The sequence below is a fragment of the Pyrgilauda ruficollis genome, unplaced genomic scaffold (genome assembly GCF_017590135.1).
Source record: "Pyrgilauda ruficollis isolate IOZ18807 unplaced genomic scaffold, ASM1759013v1 scaffold50, whole genome shotgun sequence".
Classification (NCBI taxonomy): domain Eukaryota; kingdom Metazoa; phylum Chordata; class Aves; order Passeriformes; family Passeridae; genus Pyrgilauda; species Pyrgilauda ruficollis.
The window spans coordinates 312607-338243 of NW_024526600.1; the positions used below are offsets into that span (position 1 = coordinate 312607).

The window sequence follows — 25637 nt, forward strand, 5'->3', positions numbered from 1 at the left end:
ATGCTGCACTGGTAACCTGCTTCACTTCTAAACATCCAGTCATTGTTTAAAAACCAGGTGCCTCAATGGCTCCTAAAACATCAATATTGTGACTATACTCATCTATTTCAGAAGACATAAGTCTGAGAATTAAGATCCAAAATAATATGCCAACATAATAAACAACAGAAAAGCATGGTCTACTATGTTTATTTAAAATGTCGCAGTAAATCTAGCTCCCTGAATACACCAGCGCATGTATATAAATAACATCAGTAAGAGCTATAAGCACTGTGTATTCTCAGACTTGCGACAAATCTTCCCAACAGAGGGATGAACTCTGTGCTTCCAGTGGAAAGCTATAAATCCCACCACAAAATGGCTGTGCCGGCCATTTCATGTGCTGGGTTTGCTGAATGCTGATTCCTGTGCTGTTGGGACACCATGACATAGGGATGGAGAGGTGCTGTGTCTGGATTAGGCTCATGCCAGCTGCTGCAGGATGGCAGCAGTGTGAGAGTCTGTGGACCTGCCTCCTATAGGCCCAAAGCAGAACTAGGCTCCCCGAGGACAAGGGCCAACTGTCAAACCTTCTGGAAATATGAATCTGGCTAAATGCTGGTAGCAAAACTTTCATGCACATCGCCAGGAGGAACTACCTCTGCTGAACAGAGCAGCAGAAAATTATCCCATAGCTTGCTCTTCCCAAATCACAGTTATTAAATCTGATGTTTCATAAATGAACCTCCTTTCTGATTGTGCAGACATCAGGACTATCAAGCCATTCTTCGAAAGAAAATGAGAAAGAAGATCTTTATTTTGAAAACTGTCACCAACAGCCTAATATCTTATGTCTCACTGCTAGCTGTTTCTGAATGGGGCCAAGGGAGGAAATGCAGAGTCTGCAAAAATTTACAGGTAGAGGCAATTTATACATCCTTCATGTTCAGGATGAAGAACCACTGTGGAGAGAAATGCAAACAATGGGAGAAAGGCTGATTTAAACTCCTAGGAGAACAAAGCCAGCTTCTTGTAGGGCCTTACAGTGGGGCTATGGAAGGGGCTGAAACAAAGAGATGAAGAGAAGGGGAGAGGTGATTGTTACTCACTGGTAAGATTCTATTTCACAGAATAACTTTGGCAGAAGAAAAGCAACCACCTTGTCCAATTCTCTGGCATACCTACACCCACATGGACAGAAACATTTTGTTTAGAGAGTGAGTGAGGATCCCACAATCAAACTTTTTCTAGACACACAAAGTTTTCCCCATGCGCTTCAAAGGCAGCTTGCAGAGGAGAGAGAGTGCAGAGGAACACACAGTGAACCATGAAGACTTTTCCACTGTTAACTGTCTCACTTGTATGAAAATCAGTATATAAACTGGATAAACAGAATCTACTTCTTTATGCATTGGAGGCACTCACTTCATCTGATTTATTGTCATCCGATGGAAATGCTTTAAGCAAAGGGATGAACTTTCTATGAAGAAATGCATTCTACTAGGAAAGGCTTGAGTTTGAAATTAAATCCTGTGCTAAACTTTTCAAGAAGTATCTACCTTCACTGAAGTCTTTTCATAGCCCTGCTTATTTCTACTTTAAACTTCTCATTTATTGTACTTTAAGCCCCATCAGTGAATGTAAATGGGGTTTCACTATACGTTTAGTGCATTCAAGCATTCTTTGTTACAGTTCCCACCCTGCCGCATTATGTGAGCTCTGCCACGGAAGTCCAGCAGTCAGTTTGTTTTCTGCTATTAATAAAAGAACCTACTTTTCCGCACTTCTTTGAAGAAGTTGAAAGGGCTACATGTTAGAGGGGGAGGTGGTGGGGAACAGACTGTGGTGTAATCCCCAAACGCAAATGCTGTCTAGATTAGAAACCTCCCTGAAGAAAATTTACAAATGCTAAGACTGTGCTTTTTGTGTGATGAACACTAGAGCAATAACTTAGCCACATACTGGGTTCTGCCTAATGCTTAGGGAGCCTACTAGGTGAAAGGAATTAAATGAAAAATAAAATCTTCCAGTTGGCTCTGTGCCGATGCCATCCAACCCTTTTGGTATCAAGTGACTTACTAATGCAACTATTTTCATGTGTATTTCATCACTGAGGTATCTTAATATAATACTTAGGAATCTGTTAAAATAATAATAACAAACACACAAATGGGATTTACACATTGCCAGTGTTTTTACATAGTCCGGGAAAAGCTTAATTAAAGGGGTGGGACGTGTCTCTGCTGAATAGCTGTTTTTCCTTCATACCTTCCCATGCATGACACGTACACATCCAAGAAAAGAAGTTGGGGGTGGTGGTGGTGGAAGAAAACCACCCAAAACCAAAACCAAAATTACCAGTCCTAAACTACTCAGCACAATCTTGTTGATTTGCTTAGCCATTTAAATAAATGAACATGCTTCTTGTAGAGAATCACGGCCCCATTGCAACAGCTAATGAGTAAAAGGAAAGTACAGAATATTGTCTGCCTTGTTCCCTATGGAATACTCATATTGCTCAAACTATCATTACCATAGCTACTTTATCCCACAATTACCACTAATCTTTAACTCCTAAATAAGTAGGAACAGGCATAAAGATTGCACTTCTGAAAGTCTACCAGATAAACTGTAGTCTATAGTCAACCGGAAGATTCTGTGATTAATTTTAAATCCTACTTAATAGGTTAAAGATGTTTTTAAAGATGACATAATTTTATCAGTGTTGATTTTATTAATCTGATGTTCAATTACTCTCTAAAGCTTCCATCCACTTGTTGCTACTCAGGCACTGCAAGTGAAGCTCATCAATCAATTGAGCTGGATTCTGGTCAGAATATAACTCCCCATAAGAATCACTCTAGTGTTGTCGAGGAGTGCAACAACACAGCATCCAACAAACTTGGAAGATGCCTATTGTAATCATCAAACAATGAAAAAACTTAACAAGGCGATGAATGCCTCAGATACATTGTTTGGACGAAACAACTTTAAATGAACATAATAAAATAAATCTACTTTTAATTGAGTGATACAGTTTCAGCTGGCATTTTTATAGTATTCTAGATATGTTTTTTCTATTGTGTGACTACCTAGCTAGTTATAGACTTCAGACTCAGATGGCAGTCATTCTTCTTTTTTTTTTTTTTTTTTTTTTTTTTTTTTTTTCTTTTTTCTTTTGTAGGCTACAGTTGGTCCCTAGGAGGAGATGACTACTTTCAGTGTGAAATTATCTACCTAGTCAGGAATTGAGCATAATCATCACATGGGCAAATTGAAATGATGGCTACATTTACTGCCTACAGAAATTTCTGCTGCACTGCATATTAACACACTGAAAATGTTGTGTTAGCTTATCGTGGATGTGCTGATTTTCATTACCCACGGAAATGCAGAACATCTTCTGTTAAACCTCATTGACATTTTTCATCAAGTGAATAGAGCAATGCACTGAAATGTGATAATTGTACATTCTTGTTATACAACTTCAAGTAAAATATTCTTCCCTCTAATTCCAACAGTAATTAACTTGGATTGGAATTCCCTTGACTCGTGTAACAGTCTTCAGCACTGTATTAATGGATCTTAGAGTTTATATGGTTGGAAAAGAAATCCTGTCCCATATACGCAATATTATACAAAGGTGCTAAAGACTTTCAGGTTAATGAAAATAATTGATCAAATCACCCCAGCTTGAGCTATGAGCTTTTTTTTTTTTTTTTTTTTGCATTGTTTAGGTGAAATATGAAATGGTATATTGCTAAAACTTAAAATGCCTCAAAAATGAAGCTCCAGAAAATTGTTGCATCTCCCATGAAGACTAAAAATTACAGTAGACAATTATCATAATAATAACTCAATTGTACATGGCAGACAAAAGAGAAGCTAATACTTCCCTCTGTTTTTTGACTGATGTTTTGTTAGGCTATAGCTAAACAGCACTTTAAGTTGACAGTAAATTAGCAAACAATATGAGGGAGGAAAAAAGAAAAAAATAATCATGGGGGGGGTTAAGATGTTTATGTAAAACAGTGATTTTCCTTTTTAAAATTAAAACGTACAAATAAGCTGGTGTCAGAGCCTAGGTGATCCTTCATTTCCACCGCATTGAGCAGGCTCCCATCAGCAGCAGACAGCCGCTAATATATGCGTCTGGCTCAGTCTGCTCTACCAACTAGGATCCCATCGAATTGTTAATATCAGTCCTTTTTTGTATGCACCACACATCTTTTTCACTCTCTCTCTTCCTCCCCCTTTGCAAGAGCTTGTGTTTTTGTTTTTTGTTTTTGTTGTAGCACAAGCTGATTACTCTGAAATCACTTATTAAAGAGCATTTAAATGCCTTTTGCACTGAAACAACATCAAGTTGTATATAAATATATGATTCCTATATATAGAAATGTATCAAAATTCTGCATATATATCTAAGCATAGCATACTGAAAATTATGCTTTCTATTTATTTGTGCTAATGGAGACAGCTTTCATATTCTGCCACTGGGTAAATGGGACTGCTTCCTGCATGGTCTCTGTAGGCGTTGTCACGCAGTTCCAGGACACAGAAACACATCGTTGATCTTGGTGGAAATTCTGCCTGACTGAAGACCCTGCTTCTTCCTCCCCTCCATCCACCTCTGCCCTGTGTACCTGTGGTAGGGCTGGCTGTGCTGAGGCTGGGGAAGAAGAGGGAGCAGGAAAAGAGGCAGGCAGTGCACCAACTTTCCCATCACTATGGCAAGGGGCAGCAGTGAGTATGATGGGCAGAGCGGAGCCACTGGAGTCATCCCAGTTCAAGCAGTAATGCAGAGGCAGGACTGCGTATTCACGACTTTTGCTGGAGCACCAAATACGCCAGGCAGGGGTTTCTAATGATTCATTTTCTTCTCACTCTCAATGCAGGGCAGAGCACAGTTGAAATCTTCAGACTGACAGAGACAAAACGTTTCACTCCACAGTTTCACCTTCATTGTACATACAGTGTTAAATGCAAAATTAATTCAGAGTGCTGAATGTGAACTATCCTCATTCAAGAAAATTTTGCTGATCAAGAAATAAATGCAATGACAATATTTAATATGCATAGATGGGTGCATTGTACAGCTGATTAAATCTATAAGGACTTTTATTTCGATGAACACTAGGTGCAATTTAAATTATATATTGGCATGTATATAGCAACACACAATATAGTTTTATCTCATTATACAGCTTGAATGAACAGAATACATGTTCACCTGATCAGTATCTTAAATAACCTGTTTTCAGTATTGAAAACTGCTACAGAGTATGTGTAAATTCCTAACAAAGTGCTTCACGAGGGTGGTACCTACCTGGGTGCATTTGTCTGTCATATACACATTCAGATCTACTTTTCCAATATTTCCTAAACAGAAGTCAAAACACACACAATATCACGTCTGTGTTAAAAAGGTTACCTCTGTATCTAAATTTTTGCAAGTAGCTCTTTTGGGTGTTCTTAGCGTGTGGGATTGACAGTTTATGAAGAAAAGAATTACATATTTACAGGAACTGTATCATCATTGTAATTGCTAAGGCAATATTTTTTATGACTATTTAAAGACTAATTATATCTTGAGCAACTTGAAAACTATGTACTGAGCATAGTTTCTGTCTCTTAAGAAAACAAGACAAGAAGAAAAAGTATTATACTAACAGATAAGAACAATTTATTTTAACAATAGTGTTGATGCTTACAATAAAACACAATTCCTCCCACACAAGTGGAAAAAATATACTGCAACCAAAATACCACTTTTGAAATTAACAAATAGTTTAGATGCCTGATCTGTGTGAAGCCTTTGTTTCAGTGAAGTCTGATGTACCAACAAAGTCCTTCAGCATCTTGGTTAGATACAGGAAACAGAGAAAAATGACTCAGAACTAACTCACCTATAAAATATTAAGAAATACAAATCAGGTGATGTGTTTTAGATCAGATGTTTGAGGCAAATAAGCAGTGCAGAATAACTCATGTGCTTGTGAATCTCCTTATGCAAAGTCAGTGCAGAACTTAACACATGAGAGACAAGCTACAGCTCACACTGTTTTTTTTCAGAGGGATAAAAAATATAAGAAGTGATGGGGAAGTTACAAGTTGAGTCCAGTGCTTAGAGTATTGTGGGTTCGCTTCAAATTGAACAGGTACAAGAAATACGTTTCTGAGTGTAAAGGGATGTTAATACTGTAGTATGATTTTTAAACCAATATTCTCTTTCAGATTAAAATGTAAATTAAATGACAGAATATTTTAAATGACATATTGTGTTCTCACTTGGACAAAGAAAAAGGATGGCAACTAAATACAAAATACTCTTTGTTCCATGTTACAGGAAAAGCTAAGCAACAGTTTTCCTGTAGACTGAAATCATTATTCAAACAATAGAATGAATGTTTTCTAGGCCTCAAACATCAGTATTTATGTTTTATGTTTTAAAAGTCAATTAATGCTTGAACAGTTAGGTTGAGTATATACTTTGTGGTAATTATTTATCAGAATTGTCTACAATAATAATAATAATAGTATTAATATTATGGTTGGAAGTATTTTAGTATCTGTTTTGAGTGGGAGTTTTTTTTTTGTTTTTGTTGTTTGGGGGAATTTTTACGTGCAAACTAACATTCAGGTTAGATTATAATTCTAAATGCTACATGACATCTAGTCCAGTTTTCTAAACATATAAATATGTAACATCCTTATGCTGCATAATGAGTAACAGTTTGGATTTTTTTTTCTTTTTTTTTTTTTAGGAACAGTTCTGATGCTTAACATTTAAAATAGGTATATTTTCCTTTTTACCCTTCCAGGCAAGGAAAGCTCCTTTGGTTCTCTAAATTCTGCAGAGAAACAAACAAAGTCCAAAGCTGCTGGTTCCCCTCCGCCTAGGTCCCAAGAGCCTGACTTGTGATTGTTGCTAAAAAACCTCACAAGTTAGGGTCTCAGGGACTAGGAAAAGTCCGATATGATCCAGAAGAATTCGTCTTCCAATAAACTGAATTGTTTAGTAGTCATAATCGCTGTCACCAAACTTTCACTGCTATTGTTAAATAGAAAGAAAACCCAAACCCAAAAGAAGCCCTAAAACCAATGTCCCGTCTCCCCACCCAATCAACACCACCTCCTTCCCCCCAAATAAACAAACCACAGTTTCAAGTAGGGGGCAGAAAAGATCAAATAAGCAGGCAAGATGCATACATACATTCGAACAATGTATCAGCTGACCGAACAGACTTTTCTGAGAGTCTGGTCCTTAACTTTTGAAAAGAAAAAAACAAAGAACACAGGATAAAAATCTTCACTGCCTTGTCTCACAAGTAGCTGTGTTACTATAGTACATCAGAGGGAAGCGTCTACAAATGGGTTAAAATCTGCTTCCAGCAGATTTGTACAGTAACAATTTTATTCTATTTCCTTAATGCCTGAAAGAAGGATTAAATGCTTGTTAAGGGGCTTCTAATTGAAATATTTCCCCGGTATCCTACTGTTCAGGTGGGCCCTGGGTTACAGAGTACTTTAAACCCATTCACGATGCAAGGATAACCTTTGGGCGTGTATTCACTTTTTGCCTCTTCCCCCCGTTCAACATTTAATCCTTCTACAGACTGCTAGAAAAAGCTTCTTCCTTTCCAATGGCAAAACTAGCCTTCACTCCATAAGCTGCAGAAAACATTGACATGCAGAGATTGTTGTCACTTGAACCAGATTACTCAAAGCACACATAACTTTCAAATACTGTCGATACAGTAAGAAGAATTGCTCGGATTTCCCAAATAATTTTGTTCTGAAGCCGAACACTTTTAATGGCACGACCACAATCCTGAATTACTTTTGCATTCATTCTCCTCCGATCTTTAGCCTTGTTTGCAGAATGAAAAAGAAAATTTCTACTTTAGGGACAGGATCCATCGTGGCTTTTTTTTTTTTTCCTCCATGAGATCCCAGAGCAAAAGAAACAGCAGCCATAAAGGTCCTAGCCACTGGAGCAGAATCTGGCATAGAAAACTCAGAGCTCTTCGGGAAACCGTTCAGCTTTAAAAAGGAAAAAAAAGAGAAGAGGGGGGGAAGAATTAGAATCTCTGCTGGTCGAACAGGTGAACCATCCATTTACAAGAAAGCTTTACAGAGTGCTCTGCCGAAGAAAAGATTTGCCAGTGCCCCCCACCCCCACCCCTGCCCTTCACCCTCCCCTCCAGACTGATACTTCAGATTTCAGAATATTTTGGATTATTTACAATATTATTTCAGCTGATGATATAATGCAACATTATATAAGAGCCGTTTCTTTGTCACTGTGCACCATTCAATCAGTTATGCCTCAGACACATAATAGTTAAATGAAACAAAATATATATATATACACATATATGAGAGAGATATATATGTATAGCAGTCCCTAGATTTCATTCAATTTCTTTTTTTAAAGCTGATCATGATTTAACAAACAATTCTGACCACAGCTTTCAAATCAATAATTAGAATGAAAAATCTCTCCCCTCTATAAATATGACATTAACATAATTATACCACCCCCATCGCATAGACCCATCCTCTTTAGGGAATACATCTGATGCTCTGAAGATGGAAATCAGTCAGATTTTAGCTGCTCTCGAACGTACCTTTGCTTCTCACTGACTGACTGGCTTTACCTTCCATGCACACACACACGGTCACAGCACACACACGCGCACACACACACACACACATGCGCACACACACACACACACACACACACAGAGGCACCTCAAGGCACGGCAAAGCAGCGGATGCTGACTCAGAGCAGTTGTGTGTGGAGGGGGTGGTATCGGCTGGTATTTTCACTGCACTCATCATTAACATTAACTCACTCTCTAGCATCCACCCTCTCTCAGACCTGCTGGACTGCAGCATTTGCATGACGCTGTCACTCTAGCCCTTGTGGGTCAGATGTTAGAAGAAAAAAAAAAAAAACCTCAAGGCTCTCATAAGGAATGCCTTCATTTCTTCCAAAGGGTCCCTCTTCTTATTTTTCCACCTTTCTACTTCCTCTGTTGCTGTGTCTCAGTTGTTTGACATCTTTCCGGAAGAAAATGTCTTGAGCTGCAATAAGCCAGTAGTCAGTCGGTCCTCCCCTCACCTCACACTCGTATTCCCACCCCCTTTTTTTCCTAATCAATAAGACAGATCTCCAAATGCAGTTGTGAAAACAGGCTCTGACACACAGACTTTCATCCTCGATCCTCTGCCTCAGGAATAGCAGGCAACCCAGGCTCACACGTGATGTAGAGAGAAATAATGCCAGTAATTCTTGAACAGTCTTAGGAGTTTATTCTACGCCTTCTTCATTTTTTCCTGTGCTCGAATAAATACCAGTGGGAAGGACACACTAGCTCTCAAAAGCTACAAGGATTCACTTCTTCAGAAAATAATGAACATTAAAAGACTAATATTAATCTTCCTCAAAATTAATGCTATCTTCCTCCCCCCTTCATTGTACTCTTTATAAGTAGGAATTGTCTCATAGCCAAAACCCTGCCAGGGTCTGAATCACCATTCACTGTGCTGAAATCATGAGTTTCTGGGGTTCAATTGGCATTTAACTGGACTAAGCAATTTTTTTCCTCTTTTTCTTTTCTTTTATTTTAGACTTCTTAGTTAGAATAAAATACAAAAAATACAAGCTGCTTGTATCAAAGGGAACACTGCAAGAGAACAATGGCAATACACCCGCACCATCACACTGAGTACTGAAAATGCATGTTTGAGCCCCACTTGTGTATTTTTCTGTATGATATTTGCTCCGTTTTGGTAGAGAAGTCTGAACACATACATACACACCGAATACACACACGCAGAAACAGAAGACACGTATAGAAAATATACAACACAAAACAAAGCACAAAGGCTGATAACTGAAACACAGGCACAAGTTGTCTGACAGGCTATGAAAATCCACAGAGCATAATCATTGTGTGCATTTTTACCTTGTTCCTTTGTTCTTAAGGCAAGGGACTTTAATGGCTTACGATGTTGACAGTCTTTCGGCTTTTCCCTTTTTTACGCCAACAGTATTTGGGAATTACTTTTCCAGACAATACCACACCACTGTGATTCGCGGTATAGAAATTATTTACCAGAGGGGGGGGACAGGTGATACGCAATTCACCAGCCAATTCTCTGAGCTGCCTGGTGCTGTGGAAGCCCTCGGCGCAGCCGGGCAGGCAGGTCCCAGGATGCAGTGCTGCAGTCCCGGCTCAGGTAGCCTTTTGGCAACCTTATGGCAGCAGCAGCGAAAGGAAAGGGCATCCACTTGCAGGAAAGGTCCAAAAGAAAATACCACACAGCCCCAAAGTAAAGGAAGGAAGCCAAAACACCAGGTACACGCCCTAAGCCCAGCTAGTGCGCGCTTAGGACCAGTCGTGGTGATGGTGATTAATTTCTTAGGAAAAGGATGGAGGAAAGTAGACAATTAGGAAACAGTTAAGTTTGTAATCTCAGAGAAAGGGAGAGACGGAGACAGACACACACCCACGTACAGAGAGCGAGCGAAGAATGCCAAGCATGAGACAACAAAAACAAGACCAAAATCAGATTTGGGAAACTGAAAAAATACAGGATTACAGCATTCAGCTTAGCAGTTACTGAGGTATATAAAAAAAAATTACCACATGCACAGCATGGCTTAAAATACTTATTGCCATCAACAGTCTGTGACGGATGCCAGCTTCTTATTGCTATACGTACATTAGATTGGTCATCGCCTCTTAATCTCCTTTTGCTCAGACCCATCCATTTTTTGCTGCTCCAGCATCTGTGCCCTTTATGCTTTTTTTCTGTATAGTTACCCACAATACCCTGGATAAATTAATGTCATGACCTCACTATGGCTATCAGAAAGAAAAAAACGTCTACTATTTTAATAATTGAACGTGCACGTACAGCAAACTGCCTACTGATAGCCCAGCTTTGTGGACTGCCTCCAAAAGAAGCCTTTGCTAGCTCTGCGAATCAGAGACAACAGATGCAAATACTGGCCACAGAGCCCCGGCTCTCTGCCTTGCCTTTTTTTTAAAAACCCACCCTTTTCAGTCTGTGCCACTTCATTTTCCCTGAGCCTCTTCCCTCAACGGTTAAAAACATTAGCCTGATGAAATTAGAGGCTTCTGAATAAAAGGATGAAGATGAGTGAAAATTATAAATGGTTGCAGATTCTGGAAATTTATATCCAGACGGTGAGTAGGGAAGAGTACCCAGGTTCAAGTGCTGAGCCTCACTCGGGAGCACCTCTGGGGCCAATGGGACTGCAGACTAGATTAAATCAATAGTCGTCTGAAACGAGATGTCGTAATCAATCAGCTCAATTACCACTGTCATAGATCTGGGCTTAAGGTCTTTCCTGATTCCACTCTTCTAATCATTAACCCTTATACATCCTCATAATAGGAACTCATGCTTGCTCTGCTGCCCTACGTTCAGACCAACAAAGTTTAGCTTAGCATTTTCTCCTCTTTTTTCCTTTCCCTATTTAAATAATATCAGAGTGGGTCAGCAAGAAATGTTTTAAATGTGAATACGGTGAGATTAGATGCATTCCTTTAAGTGTATATATTATATATGTGCTGCTGTGCACTTATATATTATTATTATGCCTCCGGGAGTGGCTGGGTGGATCAAAGACTGCTGTTTAATTAACATTCAACTCAGCTGTTTCCTTGGAGATTAAAAATAGAAGACTAGTTGAATTAAACTGAAGCTGTTCACTCCTTTCACTAATCCAATATTACAGAACCCTCCTCCCCTCAACCTAGTTAGAAACAACTCATTTCTGGTTAATCAGCCACCAGGAAAATCCATTTTCAGTTTGAAGGTAAGTGTGAAAAAGTTGGAAAGACAGTTTTGTGTGCATGTCTGAATTTCACAGAATTGCCCATCATTTACATTTTGCATCCACAGTACAGTAAATCCTCATGCAATGAAAGGAGAAAAGAACCATCAAACTTGACTATGAGCAGAACCACTTTACATTCTTGCCTGTAATTATTATTTACTGTATGAAGATTAAATGCCAACCATTAAACTTTTTTTTTTTTTTTTTTTTTTCCTGTGCAGGAAAAGATCTAACAGCTTTTCATTAAAATGCTCCAGCAATTCTCACATCTCTGTCTCTGATTTTCTCAGGAGGAAAGAAAGAATACAGGTAGCAGGTATCCAGAATTCAGGTCTCTTAAGTCTGATTTCTTCTGTTAGAATTAAATAATAATAGCAAAAGAAAACCCTGGTACATTTACACTTACATCACTGCCTGTACACACTGCCTCTCTTTCCAAGCAGAACCACACCTTTTTTAACCATAGATCTGCTTCTCATCTGGACAGACAGAATGCACAGCCCCACTCCAGGCAGCACTGAGAGTACCAAATAGCAGAATTGGCTGTGGAAATGGTATTTTGGGGGGGAATTTGTGCTCCTAGAGATGCGAGCAGTGGGTATGGGACAGGGACAGCAAACAGGGATCTCACGGCGAAGGCAAAGGCCGAGGTCGGGGGTCTGTCTGAGCAGGGCTCCATGCTGTCCAAACCAGGTTAAAATTGGAGATCGACTGCTGGATTTAATGACCCGCTGTTTTCATTAGTAGAAATATAAAAAAATTGGTCTCGAAAATCATTCAGCTGCTAGCATAGGTGCTTTTTAACAGGCTTATACCTCAGCCAGGAACAGCTTGGTTGCAGTCACTGACCCCTCACAGATGGAAAAAAAATGACCTCAGCTTTGCCTCTTTTCTGGGAAAGCTGTAGTTGGCAGGGGGATGAGAAACAAAAAGAACCTTAATTTTGTCCTTTAGTCATGCTAAATGAATGCACTGCACCAGGCACCACCTTAAACTGGCTGAAGGGCACTGCTCAGTTTTGCAGGCAGCAGCTCAGACTGTGAGCATCATCCACAAGGGGACAGCATCCACATCCACACTGGAAAGATGCAGTTTGTGTCTGTGAGGAACAGAAAGGGGAGCAGCCATTGCTGAAAGCACCCAAAAAAAAAATAAAAAAAATTAAAATTAAAAAAAAAAAAGAAAAAGAGAGAGAGAGAAGAAAAAAGAAGATGTTTCCTGGATTATTACTTCTGGACGGAGAGGGAGGAGAGGTGAGACTGGACATGCATGTCAGATATCAGAACCTGCTCAAATACAGGATCAGCCTTTTGTTTCTTAAACAGCAAGAGTGAGGTGATTTGCAATATTAATGCAAACTTTGTATGACAGACAAGGACTCTCTGGAATAACAAATAGTAATGTTAAGAGAATGTGATGAGAAGAATTAGATACCAATAGAGCAAAATCAAAAATGTATGTAATGGGAAGAGAGAAATGCATTAATATCAAATGTTATTCTGATTTTACAGTTCTCATCTTCATATCCTTAGTGTGCTCAAACTGAGACATAACACACTTATCCCTTTTCTTTTTCTAGAAACAAAAGTTTCTTCATCATAGTGCACATGGAAATGATATTAATAAAAAAAGCATTTAAATAACTTAGAAGAGTAACACTGTTAGACTTGTGCCTAGTTGGAATGACCTACACCATAGTTCTGTATGATTGTCCCTAACACCTTCTCACCTCACTGATGAACAGCAAGGGGATAAAGACTTCAAAAAATTTTCACAGCTATCTAGTCCCAGATTTGCCATTAAAAAAAAAAAATCTACCCTTCTATTTTATTTTTTAGAAATGCTGCATCCAGAATTAATCTCATAATTTAGTAAGAGTGTCTTTTTTAACTTAGCTGCAATTCCCACCTGATCATAAAGTACTGAAAATATATATAGCCTACACAATCAAAAGGAAATCACAGAAATAAAATTACAGAGAAACAGCAATATTCTTCTCTTCCTACGCAAGCTCCATCTTACTCAAGAAATGCTATTATACCATCTCCTTGCTGACTTGTCAATTTACCTGCCCTTTATTAAAACACAGACATATGACAGCAGAAATTATTGCAGTTTGAATTACTTTTTGTGTGAATTCTATTCAATAGACCTTGATTTTGCTAACATTTTCAATTAAAAAAGTAGTTATTCGTGAAAACAAACGACTGTGATATGTATACTTTTTTTGACCTATGTTTCCTTGAGCTGTGAGAGCATGAAGTAATGAATGAATTAACTTTTCTATTTATGAATAGTTTTTATACTTCACTAATTGCTTTGTGTTACTACTTAATACAGCATCAGCACAATGGGAAGAAAGGAAGGGCCCAGTACTAAAATGAAATTCCAACTGTTCAAAACCTGTTTTTGCCTAAACTGCCAGGTCTGCATTTGTAGTCTGTTCAATAAGAAAGATGTAAAGTGCCAAGAACTATTTTAAAAAATCACGCTTTGTAAATTTTCCGGTATGACAATTTTGCTGTTCCCTGACCTGTAGGCATACCTGCACACACACACACACACACACACACACACGCGTAATTGATAAAACCACAATATTAGATAGAACCAGATGAGATCACCAAAATATGCTGGTTACACACTATTGTTGCAATCACCAGTGGGTCTGATCCTGAAATAGGGCAATACAAATCCCTTTATTTGGGTGGATGATGTTTCTGAAATGACCTGAACCATTTCTCTGAGCGCCTACTCTGAGGTGTGTATTTGCCACATAAAAGTCAAAGTTTGTAAAAGGAAATTAAGGGTATTTGGTACATGCTGCAAACACTATGAGAATGTACAGAATTCTGTTGTAGGACAAAACCACTCCTGTTTTCTTAACAATGCAATCTGAAGATACACATTTGTGAGAAACATTCAGACACAACATTTCTACAATGTTGTTTTTAGAAGATTCAAAAGCAGTCTGGAGACAAAAGCAATTTAAGAAGAAAATACAAAATAGGTTCAATGCCTGCAAAACCAGAATATTTTAAATTTTCTAGACAGTGAAGGTTAAAGCTATCCTGCATTCTCATAGTTCTCTCTCTCCTTTCAATCAATCTCATTGATTTTTTTTAAAGGTCAGAGGCTATACCTTCATTGATCAAAGAAACAGCCTGACACAGCGAAAGAGTCTGCCAATTCCAGACAGATCAATCACACCTTTGTCTGCTTTTGATACATTATGGTTATTTATTCTGCATCACCACGACTTTCTGTCGCATGGCTCTTAATGTAATAATGCTGCTCGGGGACAACAATAAAAGAAAAGGGGGGAGGGGAAATATTCTATTTAAAATATTTTAAGCCTCTCTCTGGTATTTCTGAGGGTGGCTTATGATGGAACTTGGCCAACTTGTTTGCTTTCATTTTTGCCTTGGAACTCCTGTTCTGGTATTTAGCTCTTGGTCAGTGCTTTGCAGGTTTTTAAAAAGGCAATCTCTTGAAAACAATTTGTGCAAACTGTTTTTAAAAAAGTAATTGGATCTTGATAGAACAACAATTATGATCTTATCACAACCATAATTTTCCACATTTATGCACTGTTTTAGAAATGTTTTAATAAATAGGATGTAACTGATACTTGGCTACAGCTACAGCTTTATGACTGTAAAAAGAAACTCATGGTCAGCCCAAAATAATTACTAGGAAATATTGCTGAATAAACAGATATAAGTGCTGAAAAGCTCCTGGCTTTACAAACTATTATGCTGAAAGCCAGCTAAATCTTTAAAAAATTCACTGTAAGTGCACTGTCTGCCACGACTGAAAGTTCTATGCTGTTATTTTGCTCTCCATAGCTCCTGCAGGAAGCCTTCAAAACTCCTGTTGGTCTAATATCAAACCTTTTTTTCACATTTCCTAGCATATCACATCACTAGCATTACTAGCAACAGTTTCACTGCTTAAGAAAAATCACTTGTGGGTCTTGGGATATTGGTTATAAGTAAAAGCATTAAAAGACACTTTTAAAAGTGCAATTGGTATCCTAAGAGAAGCCAGTGGTAACATGCCCAGTGACTGCAATGGAGCAGGGACTTCACTGGAAGATGTTAATCAAAACTCCTTCAACCCAAGCTATCTGCAGTAGAAAAGGCAGTTTGTGAGATTTCAAAAGACCCTAATCATATAAAGATTAAAAAAACCCAACACATTTCTTTTCAAAATAGGTAACAAAGCTGTGATGGGCTCTGTGCACCACTCAGTCCTATCAAGCAAAGTGGAACTGCTCAGTAAAATTAAGCAGTTGCAGAAGAAAAATCTTTGCAGAATCAGGATATCAGATAATAAGACATAATCACCATAGTTAGAACATTAAAATAAGATATGCAATAATCCAAACACTTGGCATTAGTTTCTGATTTCATTGTGCCTGCTCTGTAAATTATTGTGCACCCAATTTACAATTACATCAGCACTATTATGTAGAGCAAAAGGTAAGTGGTATACAAAGCTGAAATATTAAACCCATTAAAAAGTTATGAGTTTGACAGAGTCCCTACATGTATTTGCGTTCATGCCAAGAAGTGCATTTGAAAACCTTTAACGAAAGGAAACTGCCTTCCAATGATAAACTGCAGTGCCTACAAGACATTGCTAAAATGCTACTGCCACTTTCAAAGGCCAAGAGACCTTAAGAATGGTTGCTGGCTGACAGCATTATACAAAAACATACAGTTTCTTCTGTAAAGAAATAAAGCTGAATGCACAACATTTCAGACAAGTTTTGAATAAGTCTATTTGTCCAGCTTACTTTGCAAAGGCTCTGAAGAAAACAGCACCATAAACACTTTCAGTCCCCACACAAGGGCTAAACAAAGAGTCCTCTTTCTAGCCATTTAATCCAGTAATTTATTTTTTCAACCATCACATAAATCGAAACACAGCTGTAACCAATGACTTGCAGATCCAGTTCCCTGCCAGCTGGATCCTGTTCTGCTGAAGCAGCAAGATTTTTACATTGTTCACTTCTGTACATCTGGAGAAATCATTTAGGTTCAAAGGTGACTAGAAAAGCTCTTTAAATAAACTCAACCAACAGTGAAGAGAGGCCTATGTATCTACGAAAGCTCCACAGAGTTCCATTTTAAAAGTTTTTTCTTTAAATTAGTGCATAGAGCAGTTTGCTTCTTTAACTATTTTTGATTATGACATTTTAATATAATTCTAACTCAAATATGAATTTTGATAACAAAGAAATAGTTAGTATTTCCCATGAATTTTCAAACAATGTCAAAAGTGATCAGAGTCAACAGTGTGTGTATTTATCAAATTTAAAAGAATGACCAAACAAATAGCAGTGCAGTGAAAAAAAAAAACCTCAATTAATGCATCTTAGCTGCTGCCTGAAGTGCACCTCGACTTTAAATTAAAAAGGAAACAAACAATAAGAAGCATATACCATACTTGGATATGCTGAACCTGAAATCTCTTAGAAGGTAGTCCTTAAAATAGCCTTACTTCAAAAACTCTGTCTCATCCCATACTGCAGGAGTCTGCAGGTTAAATAACAGAAACTGCACACAGCAAATTGATTACAATGCAGCATTTCTTCTACAAAAGCAATTGCAAAGCAAACCAGCTGAATCTTTCAGAGGAAATAACAATGAACATTAAAGGCTCATATAATCTGTACCTTTGATTACTTTTCAGACAAAACAAGCACTCAAACATATTGACAATGGAAGCGGTTTGTGCCTAGCCCAGGCCCCACTCAAAATGTATCAAAAACATTTATAACATTGAAAGTCCTGATGACAGGTCTTATTTACAAATTCATAAGCACATGCTCTCAATTACAAATTCAGTAAAATTTTTTTTCTCTCTTTGTGTTTCTGTTGAAAGCAGGTAAGCTAGACACATCCAGAACACGCCCCAGTTGCTCAGGTAAAGATGTAGTTCCTGTACTGCACATTATTAAAAGGCATTTCAAAATTCAGTTACGCTTCCCTACTGTAATTGCTTCTTTTCCTCTTTTAGTACTTACTGTGATAGCTGCTTTGAAACAATGCTGATAAAAGTATCCTTTCTGCTTGCCTCTCTGGCCACATCTCTGCACTTCTTCATCTTATTGCCAGTTATCTCTCCCCACAGATTAACTGAGAAGCTACCTCACCTTCAGCTTTTGCTTCTCCTTGTCAACTCTTGCCTGCACTCATAATTATAGAAATGCTATCTGTGCTCTGTTGTGAAAATAGGAGTATTAAAAAAAAACAAAGAAGGAAAATATAATGTCTTTAAAAGCCAGATAAACCAGATAAATCACCTGCAGAAATTAACATGCACAACTCATAACCAGGTAATTACCACATCACTCCAGGGCAAACTTCAGAGTATTTAGACATGCATTTCTGTCCACTAACATGTATGGATTCACATAAACATTCTAAAATTAAACGTATCTAGTTTTCAGTTAATTACCATGTTTCTGGAAAGCTTTCTCACTTCAGTTCCTAATGTGTATTTACCTGTAACTGTGTCTGAGTTTTTGTTTGATAACCAAGGTAAGTGTCACAAAAGGAAGTGAACTTTGTCAGAACAGAAGCCATCAGTGCCCAATGAGTGAGGCTCTGCAGGGCCATGATCAACTTTGTCAAAATTGTCAGTATGATTTAACAGCATGAACTTCATTTGCCACCCATTTCTTTTGTTTCATCAGCAGCAGCCCTCTGTAGTTCAGATTCTGTCTTGCCAAAACTATTTTACTCAATAGGCAAATGGAAAATAAATCTCCATCAGGAGTTATTATTCAGTTCAGACATCATCTATGGTCCATGATGTGACATTGCCTGTTTTCTGCCTGCCTGCCTGGGGTTTCAGGTAAGTTAGGTTTGGGTAACTTTAAGTCACAATCTGAAACATAACCTTCGAAGGTCTGTGAGAGTCTAGGAAAAGTAAAGTAGCCTGGAGGGAGGTGTTACCTATTTTTGTTAGCTGTATTTGGCTACTTAAAGGACCTCTCTTAACTCTCTCACATTACAATTGGTAGTATAGATGGTATTCTGATTTATCTAGGAATATAACTCCCATGGCAGATCCTGAGGAGGTTTCAATATTTATCTGGTTTAAAACCTAAGCTCTGCTGAAAGTCTTCCAAGTGGAAATCCAACTCACCAAACTAGGAAGACCAAATCAGAGATTCTGAGATTCCAAAGGCGAATTTCAGAATGTGCTAAGCCAGCTGTTCCAATTATCTGCACTTTTGTTTGGCAAATGTTATGGGCGCTTCTACCCAAGGAATTATGCTTGTTTTCTATAAGGCATTTGCTTATGCCAGCTTAAATTGTGGAGAGTACTTTATGTAACCTGTACCACTGGGTACCTGCAGCAGGGATGAACAGCTTACAAAGACTGGAGTGCCAGACATGACATATATCTCCTGTATTAAAGACAGAGCTTGTCAATAGGAACTGAATGGGGGGACAGAACCTGCTGCCATTTAAAGATGAGTGATGTTGACAATCATTTTTTTGGCAGACTCTTGCTCCCATGCAAGGTAGCAATTCCCATTTGCCAATTCCCAGTGAGTGTGCAGACCAAGACTATAGCATAAATCAGGACACCTGCCTGAAGTGGTGGTCCTTTTTGCTTTCCCTCCTGAGCTGGGTCATTTGTTCCTCCACCTGGTTTGTGTTGACACTAGCCTCTCACAGCTGCATCCTAAAGCAGATTAGGGGACTGTCCCAAAAAGCAAACCAGAAGAAATACAAGATTAGCTTGCATCAGGATCAGTCCTTCATCTGGTTTGTTTAACAGCCATATAAACGAAGTGCCAGCACAAAAAGCCAAGGGGAAATGAATGCCACTAGGAAGAGGATGGAGTTCTTCTTTCAGTGGCAACCTGAACTCAGGCAGAATATACATGGCCTTGCACCTAGTTGGAACCAGGAGCTGTATGAACCTGGACTTCTCCAAGTCAATTCCTTAGGATACTAAAGGTCCTCATATTCTGACAATGAAGTGTTGTTCATATTCTCTCTGGCATCTGTGTTGATCTCTGCAACACAAGAGTAAAAATACTTTCTGTTGCAAAGGTATGAGACTGTTTTACAGCCAGAGAGAAATTAGAAGCTACAGCCAGGGGATAAAAGACTAGACACTCCAGGAAGTATCATGTAGAAGGGTTGTTCAGGGTGGTCAGAATAGTAAATGAGATATTAGCATCAGGCAAGCAATACATCAAGGCTGTAAATAACTGTGAAATCAAGTATTAACAGTAATCATACAACACGCAGAGGCGGTGCTCAGAGATTCCAGTACACTTGAAATGCAAATTACAGTACAGCTAAGGGTAGTTGTGACAACAGACTTGAGCCAAAAAAATTAGATCTCTAATTTTCAGACACTATGAAATAATGTATTTGAACTTTGCCAAAACAGGCTGAAATATACCATATACATATAATTACTTGTACAGTCTTCTCTTGGCATGTATCTCATTCCACTTACCCTATTTATAACAGTGTTCTCAGTCAATTATTTACAAAGATAAAATGGACAGGCTTAGGGTTTTCATAAAGTCCATTATAGCCATAAAGCATACAGAGAGAATCAATAAATTGTATGTTATCTCCACACAGCATTCAGCATTTTCCTCTCTTTTATTTTCGAGGGGGAGGGGAAGGGGTAAATAACATGCCTATTACTGATGTAGTCAGTTCACTTTTCACTGGATTCTGATCCACACATCACAAAGCAAACATATGCCTTCTCCTTCACAAATAAAGTGCCATCAGTCACCACACCCGTGTTTGTAAATCTTTTCTGAGATGCTGTGTTCTCACACGTGCAATTTGAGAGCAACAACATAAGATGAAACATATCATTGTGAAACATATCACATCCAGGACTTATGAAAAGGAGGGAAAAAAAAAAAAAAGAGATGGAATGGCATGATCCACAGCTAGGTTTACGTTGTGCCCTGAATTCCTAAGCAGAAACTCAGCACAACGACAGAGTACTTCAGCCCCCAAAGGCCCATGCCTCTCCAGGGATCAGAGCATTTGCAAGTGCATGGGGATTCCATGTGACGCAAGCATGTGACAGACTCTGCCTGGGAACCCACCAGCTGGCTGGAAGAGACCAGCAACATTTGCTATCAGGCAGCTTAAAGAATTATTGCACAGACAGAAAATAAACTTCCCACGTCCATGCTCATTTACCTTTAAAATAGCCCCCAAAACATAACTACTTTTGTAATAACATAAATTTACCCATAGTGTTGCTCAAAGCACTTTATTTGCATATCCTCAAAAGAATATGTTCTTGAGTATAATCCTAGGGAGATGTAGGCATCAGAGAATACAGGTATCTTTTCTATATTTTCTTAATTTTTGATTATTAGGTTGCAATGGCAGCTTGAAAGACAAAGTTTCCCTTGTGAAATCCATCTGTACAAAGTCTTGCCTTCCCAGGACCCAGAACTGCAGTTTGGGACAGCAACACAAGGACATTGAGCAAATCCTTAATACACCAGTTTTCTCCATGAAGAGCAGAAAGCTGTGCTACACTTTGCAAACACATGCTTCCATGCTAGCAGAAGATATGCCTGTAGGATGACCAGCAATAGGAGGAATGTAATTCTCAATCCCTTTTGTAGCAGAAAAATGGCCATAATGGGTTAAATCCAAGAGCCTTCTCGCTCAGCATCCAGTCTTCAACACTGCATATAAATAGATGCCAAAGGTCTTCCTTTGAATCAGACAAGCACAGATGATCCTTCTAACAAAAGACTGTGAGGTGACTATAAGGAAAAGGAACAGGTTTGTATATTATTAAGAGAGACTCCAAGTGAGAAAAATGAAATATCACAGAATTTTGCAGTCACATTTTTTCAGGAACTGCAGGGTGGCAGAGGGTACATAGGACAGGGAGGGGGTTAATGTGCTGTTCTCTGAAACCCACTAAAACGTCCCTGTTCCCAGCTCCTCTCTGTTTTCCGTGGATACCATTACAGGGATTTCAAAGCCTCTTTGCAATTCTTTCATAAAGGTCAAATTCCACACTCTGTTCAACATGAGCAGTGGTAACTGCACTGCCTTTGAACATCAGCTCTCTGGTGCAAGGAATCTCTTGTTACCAAAACGGGAACTGCTTCATACAGTCAGACCCTGGAGTCTGCTGAGAGCAGCTACCCAGATGACAAAGAAGCAAAGCCAACAAAACCTAACAACAACAGCTAACCAAGAGAAATTATGTTTAATAATTTGGGGGGTTTTTCTCTCTATCCAGGGATCCCTTGGAATCTATCTTGGGAGCTTTGCAAAGAAAGAAAAGTTATAAACAAACTCCTAATGACAAAATCACATATTTCAACTGCATCTGGAAAGTTCAGAAAGCCACTTTGAAGATACTGTCTCTAGGTGAGTCTGATAAACATAGTTAAAAGCTATTGTGCTCTACATGTCATCAAATACATGGCTGACACATTTAAAGAGAGCTACTCCACTAATAAAATGTACAGGATGCTAAGTAAATGTATGTCACATTTCTCAGGCAGAGAAGTTCTTCATAAAGCCTTGAGCCAACAAGTGAGAGTCTTATAGTCTGAGTTCTTGTATGTTTCCTTTATTAGACAGAAACATTATACCTCTGGACAGGGTACAGACACCATAAGCATAGTTACTTGAAAAATTAATTACCAAAATTTTCTGTGTATTTTAGATATGTAATTGCAGCCTTCATGGGCTGAAAACAAAAACCTAATCTAGCCAAATATCTAAGTCCCCAGATTTATGAAGTGGTTCAATGCAATGCAGAAGTGGCAGGCTGCTTTCCTAAATCCACTTGCAAAAGAAGTGCCATGTGATTTTTTTTCACAGGAAAGTGGCCCTCTTAAACCTTGATGATATTAGTGTTCTTCAAAAGCAAGATGAAGCACAGTATTTTTTCAGCCTGCCTTTACGCTTGCTTCATTCTTAGAATTCAGCAAATAAGTCAACAGGCATTTTCATTGTTCAGTGAGGAGCATCAGAAAGCATGAGGCAAACAATACATGAGAACAGGTTTATAACTTCTACCTCTCCATCAATTCTTACAAATTTCAGTTGTTTAAAATTTTCTTCTTCACTCATGTCACTACTTTAGCTAGTGAACTCATAGCAGAAGCTTTTAATTTTAAATACCAGGCATTCACACCTCAATAAATGTGCAGCAAATTACACTATATCAGCACTCAGTTTCCCTACATTCACAGGGAAAACTGTTTCTAAAACTATCTTTAGACTCATACTCTTGGATTCCCAGATTTTTTTGGGTAAAGCTGCACCAAAAATATTCTGTTCATTATTAATCTAATTTATTAATATTTTTCTATAATTTTTGGGAGAAGAAAAATAAATTATATTGCATTCCTTGGAAACCCAACATCCATTTGAAGGAAAAAATCCAACCCAAATAAAACAGTATCAAATGACACTCCCTATTCATTCATTTGGACTCTTGGTACAATTATTGGTGCTCGTGATTGGGAACCCTGGACTCCTCTCACTCTTAAGTTCCTCTAGATTTTATTCTGTTCTTAAGAGACAAAATTTATCTGACTCATTTTCTAATACGAGAATAGGAATTTTCTTTTGATTTGTTAGAGTTTCAAATTTGATGTTGTTAGGTGTGGGAGTGAAATCCACAGAATCAATGTAACATTTCAGCTTATTACCCAAACCCAAGTTGAAATAAACTTGAGGGAACAATAACGTTTCTTTCACAGACCACCTTTTCTCTTCAAAATAAATCAAGTAAAGGGATCTCAAGCAAAGAGATCTCAAGTAAAGGGTTTTTCCATATAAACACAGTCATGTAATTCATTAAGGTCATCTGACTCTGATTCAGGACTACGGTCAGAATTTACCCAAACTGGCACTGAACAACAAGCTTGCACTACACATTTTTCCTATATGAATTTTCTCCACTGATGTAACCTATATGCAAACAAAGTGTAGGAGAATATTTTCTCATTTACCATTGCTACCAGGGTACAGCCAAAATTAGCCTCAAATGAAATGTACCAGTCAAATTAATTTTTATTAGCTCCTCCCACTCTTGCCATCCTGCTATCAGAAACACTTTGATAATGTGGAGAGATTTCAGAAAAAAAAAAAAAAAAAGGAAAAAAAGAAAATTAAAAAAAAAAAGGTTTCGATTAGGTCAAGATAGTCTGGAGAAGAACTGTCAAGAGAGATGCTTTATTTTAAGCAGATATTTTAAACATTTGCACAAGTCTACAAGTATTTTTCAGGCAATACCTCCACAGAAAAAGTGCAGAGTTTTTCCATAAAGAGTCCTATGTAGAAGTGAGATAGAAATAAGAATTTCCAGTTGTGTATGATGGAATTCTTTTTCCCAATGACACACTATTTCAAGATAATGTCTAACATGTACAAAACTAGCTTAAACCAAACATGAGCAGGGACTAATCCTTCACTGGCTCAGAAAGCAACATGGATCACTTTTAGCTTTAGTTCTTATGGGTTTTCATACAAAAATAAGGAAGTCAAAGAGTGACACCAGTGGTGAGAATCAATAGAGAGGAGGCACCCCAGAGCATGGCAGCAGTTCAAGGTTTTGTCTACCTTGATTGGGACTGAAAGAAGATCACAACAGCAACATCATAGCGAGAATTCTGCAACCTGCTCTTCCAGAGAATTGAGGTTTTTATGAGAATATGAAAATATTGTAAACTGTAGAAGAGAACAGGAAGTAATTACAGATTAAGCAGACTATTCAATGACAAAAGACTGACAAAACCTTTTGATATTGAAAAATATTTAGTAATTTAGAGGAAATTTCAAATATGTAAAAGAACATAGGACAATTCAAAACTACCAGAAAGCAGAAAAGAAGACAAAGAATAGAGTGGTGCATGGATTTGCTTGGAGTTAAGGGTAACTGTGAAAAGACTTCAATTCATTTCTTTGATCTGGGGTTTTAGTGAGATTCTTTGCTGCAATTCTGATATAGAACAACCTGGTAAAATATGAGACAGCATTGTAACCGTAGGTAAAATATGGACCTTTTCTTTATGCTGAACAGTAGATATATGCCAGTATGTTCAAACCAGTTTAGTAGAAGAGGATAGAATCATAGCATCAGAGAATCATTTAGGTTGTAAAAAAACTTTAAGATCACCAGGTCCAACTGTTAACTCAGCACTGCCAAGCTCACCACTAAACCATGTCCCTCAGTGCCACATCTCCATGTCTTGTAAATGCCTCCAGGAACAGGCACTCAATCACTTCCCTGGACAGCATCCGACCTCCTGCCTCTGCCCCTGTGAAATCTTTGGCACCAGAAGTTCCATCAGCAGAATGAATCACCTTAATGATCACCTTTTAATGGATTTCTGCAAAGCCTGTCTTTTCCAAATATTTTTAAAAGCACTGTTGTTTAACAATTGCACAATGCACTTTTCTCCTTGAAATCTATTTTAATCAGTTCTGTACATAAAACTAAAAAAAAAAGAGGATGCTCATTTTACTTTTTCCTTCCTCTCCTCCCACGTGTTCTACTTGGAGGTACATTGTGCAAAGATCCCTGCTGTGGGTGTGTGACTGTCCATGGTAACACTGGCACAGTTCTTGTAGAACTGTGTAGTTAATTTTTTATGGCATATGAGATTTACTATTACTCTCACCTTTGGACTGGAAAGAGACACGTGTAGCCCAGCAGATGCAGAAGATGCAGTCAGGCTAATTATAGGGATAACTGCAAACCTTAGCTGTGCTAAGTAATA

At 38.2% G+C, this 25637-nt stretch overlaps 1 protein-coding gene across 6 annotated transcripts in view; it reads right to left on the bottom strand.

The window, feature by feature from the left end:
- Positions 1-5642: 5642 nt before the first annotated feature.
- The window catches only part of LOC121360444, a 225767-nt gene continuing 205772 nt past the window's right edge, over positions 5643-25637 (bottom strand). For all 6 annotated transcript variants that reach the window (XR_005956207.1, XR_005956208.1, XR_005956205.1 and 3 more), the window contains one exon: positions 5643-8025. Coding sequence is in view for 2 of the 6 variants with exons in the window: in XM_041480280.1 (XP_041336214.1) it covers positions 7831-8025 (195 nt within the window). In the remaining 4 variants the exon portion in view is untranslated. The remainder of the gene's footprint in view (positions 8026-25637) is intronic.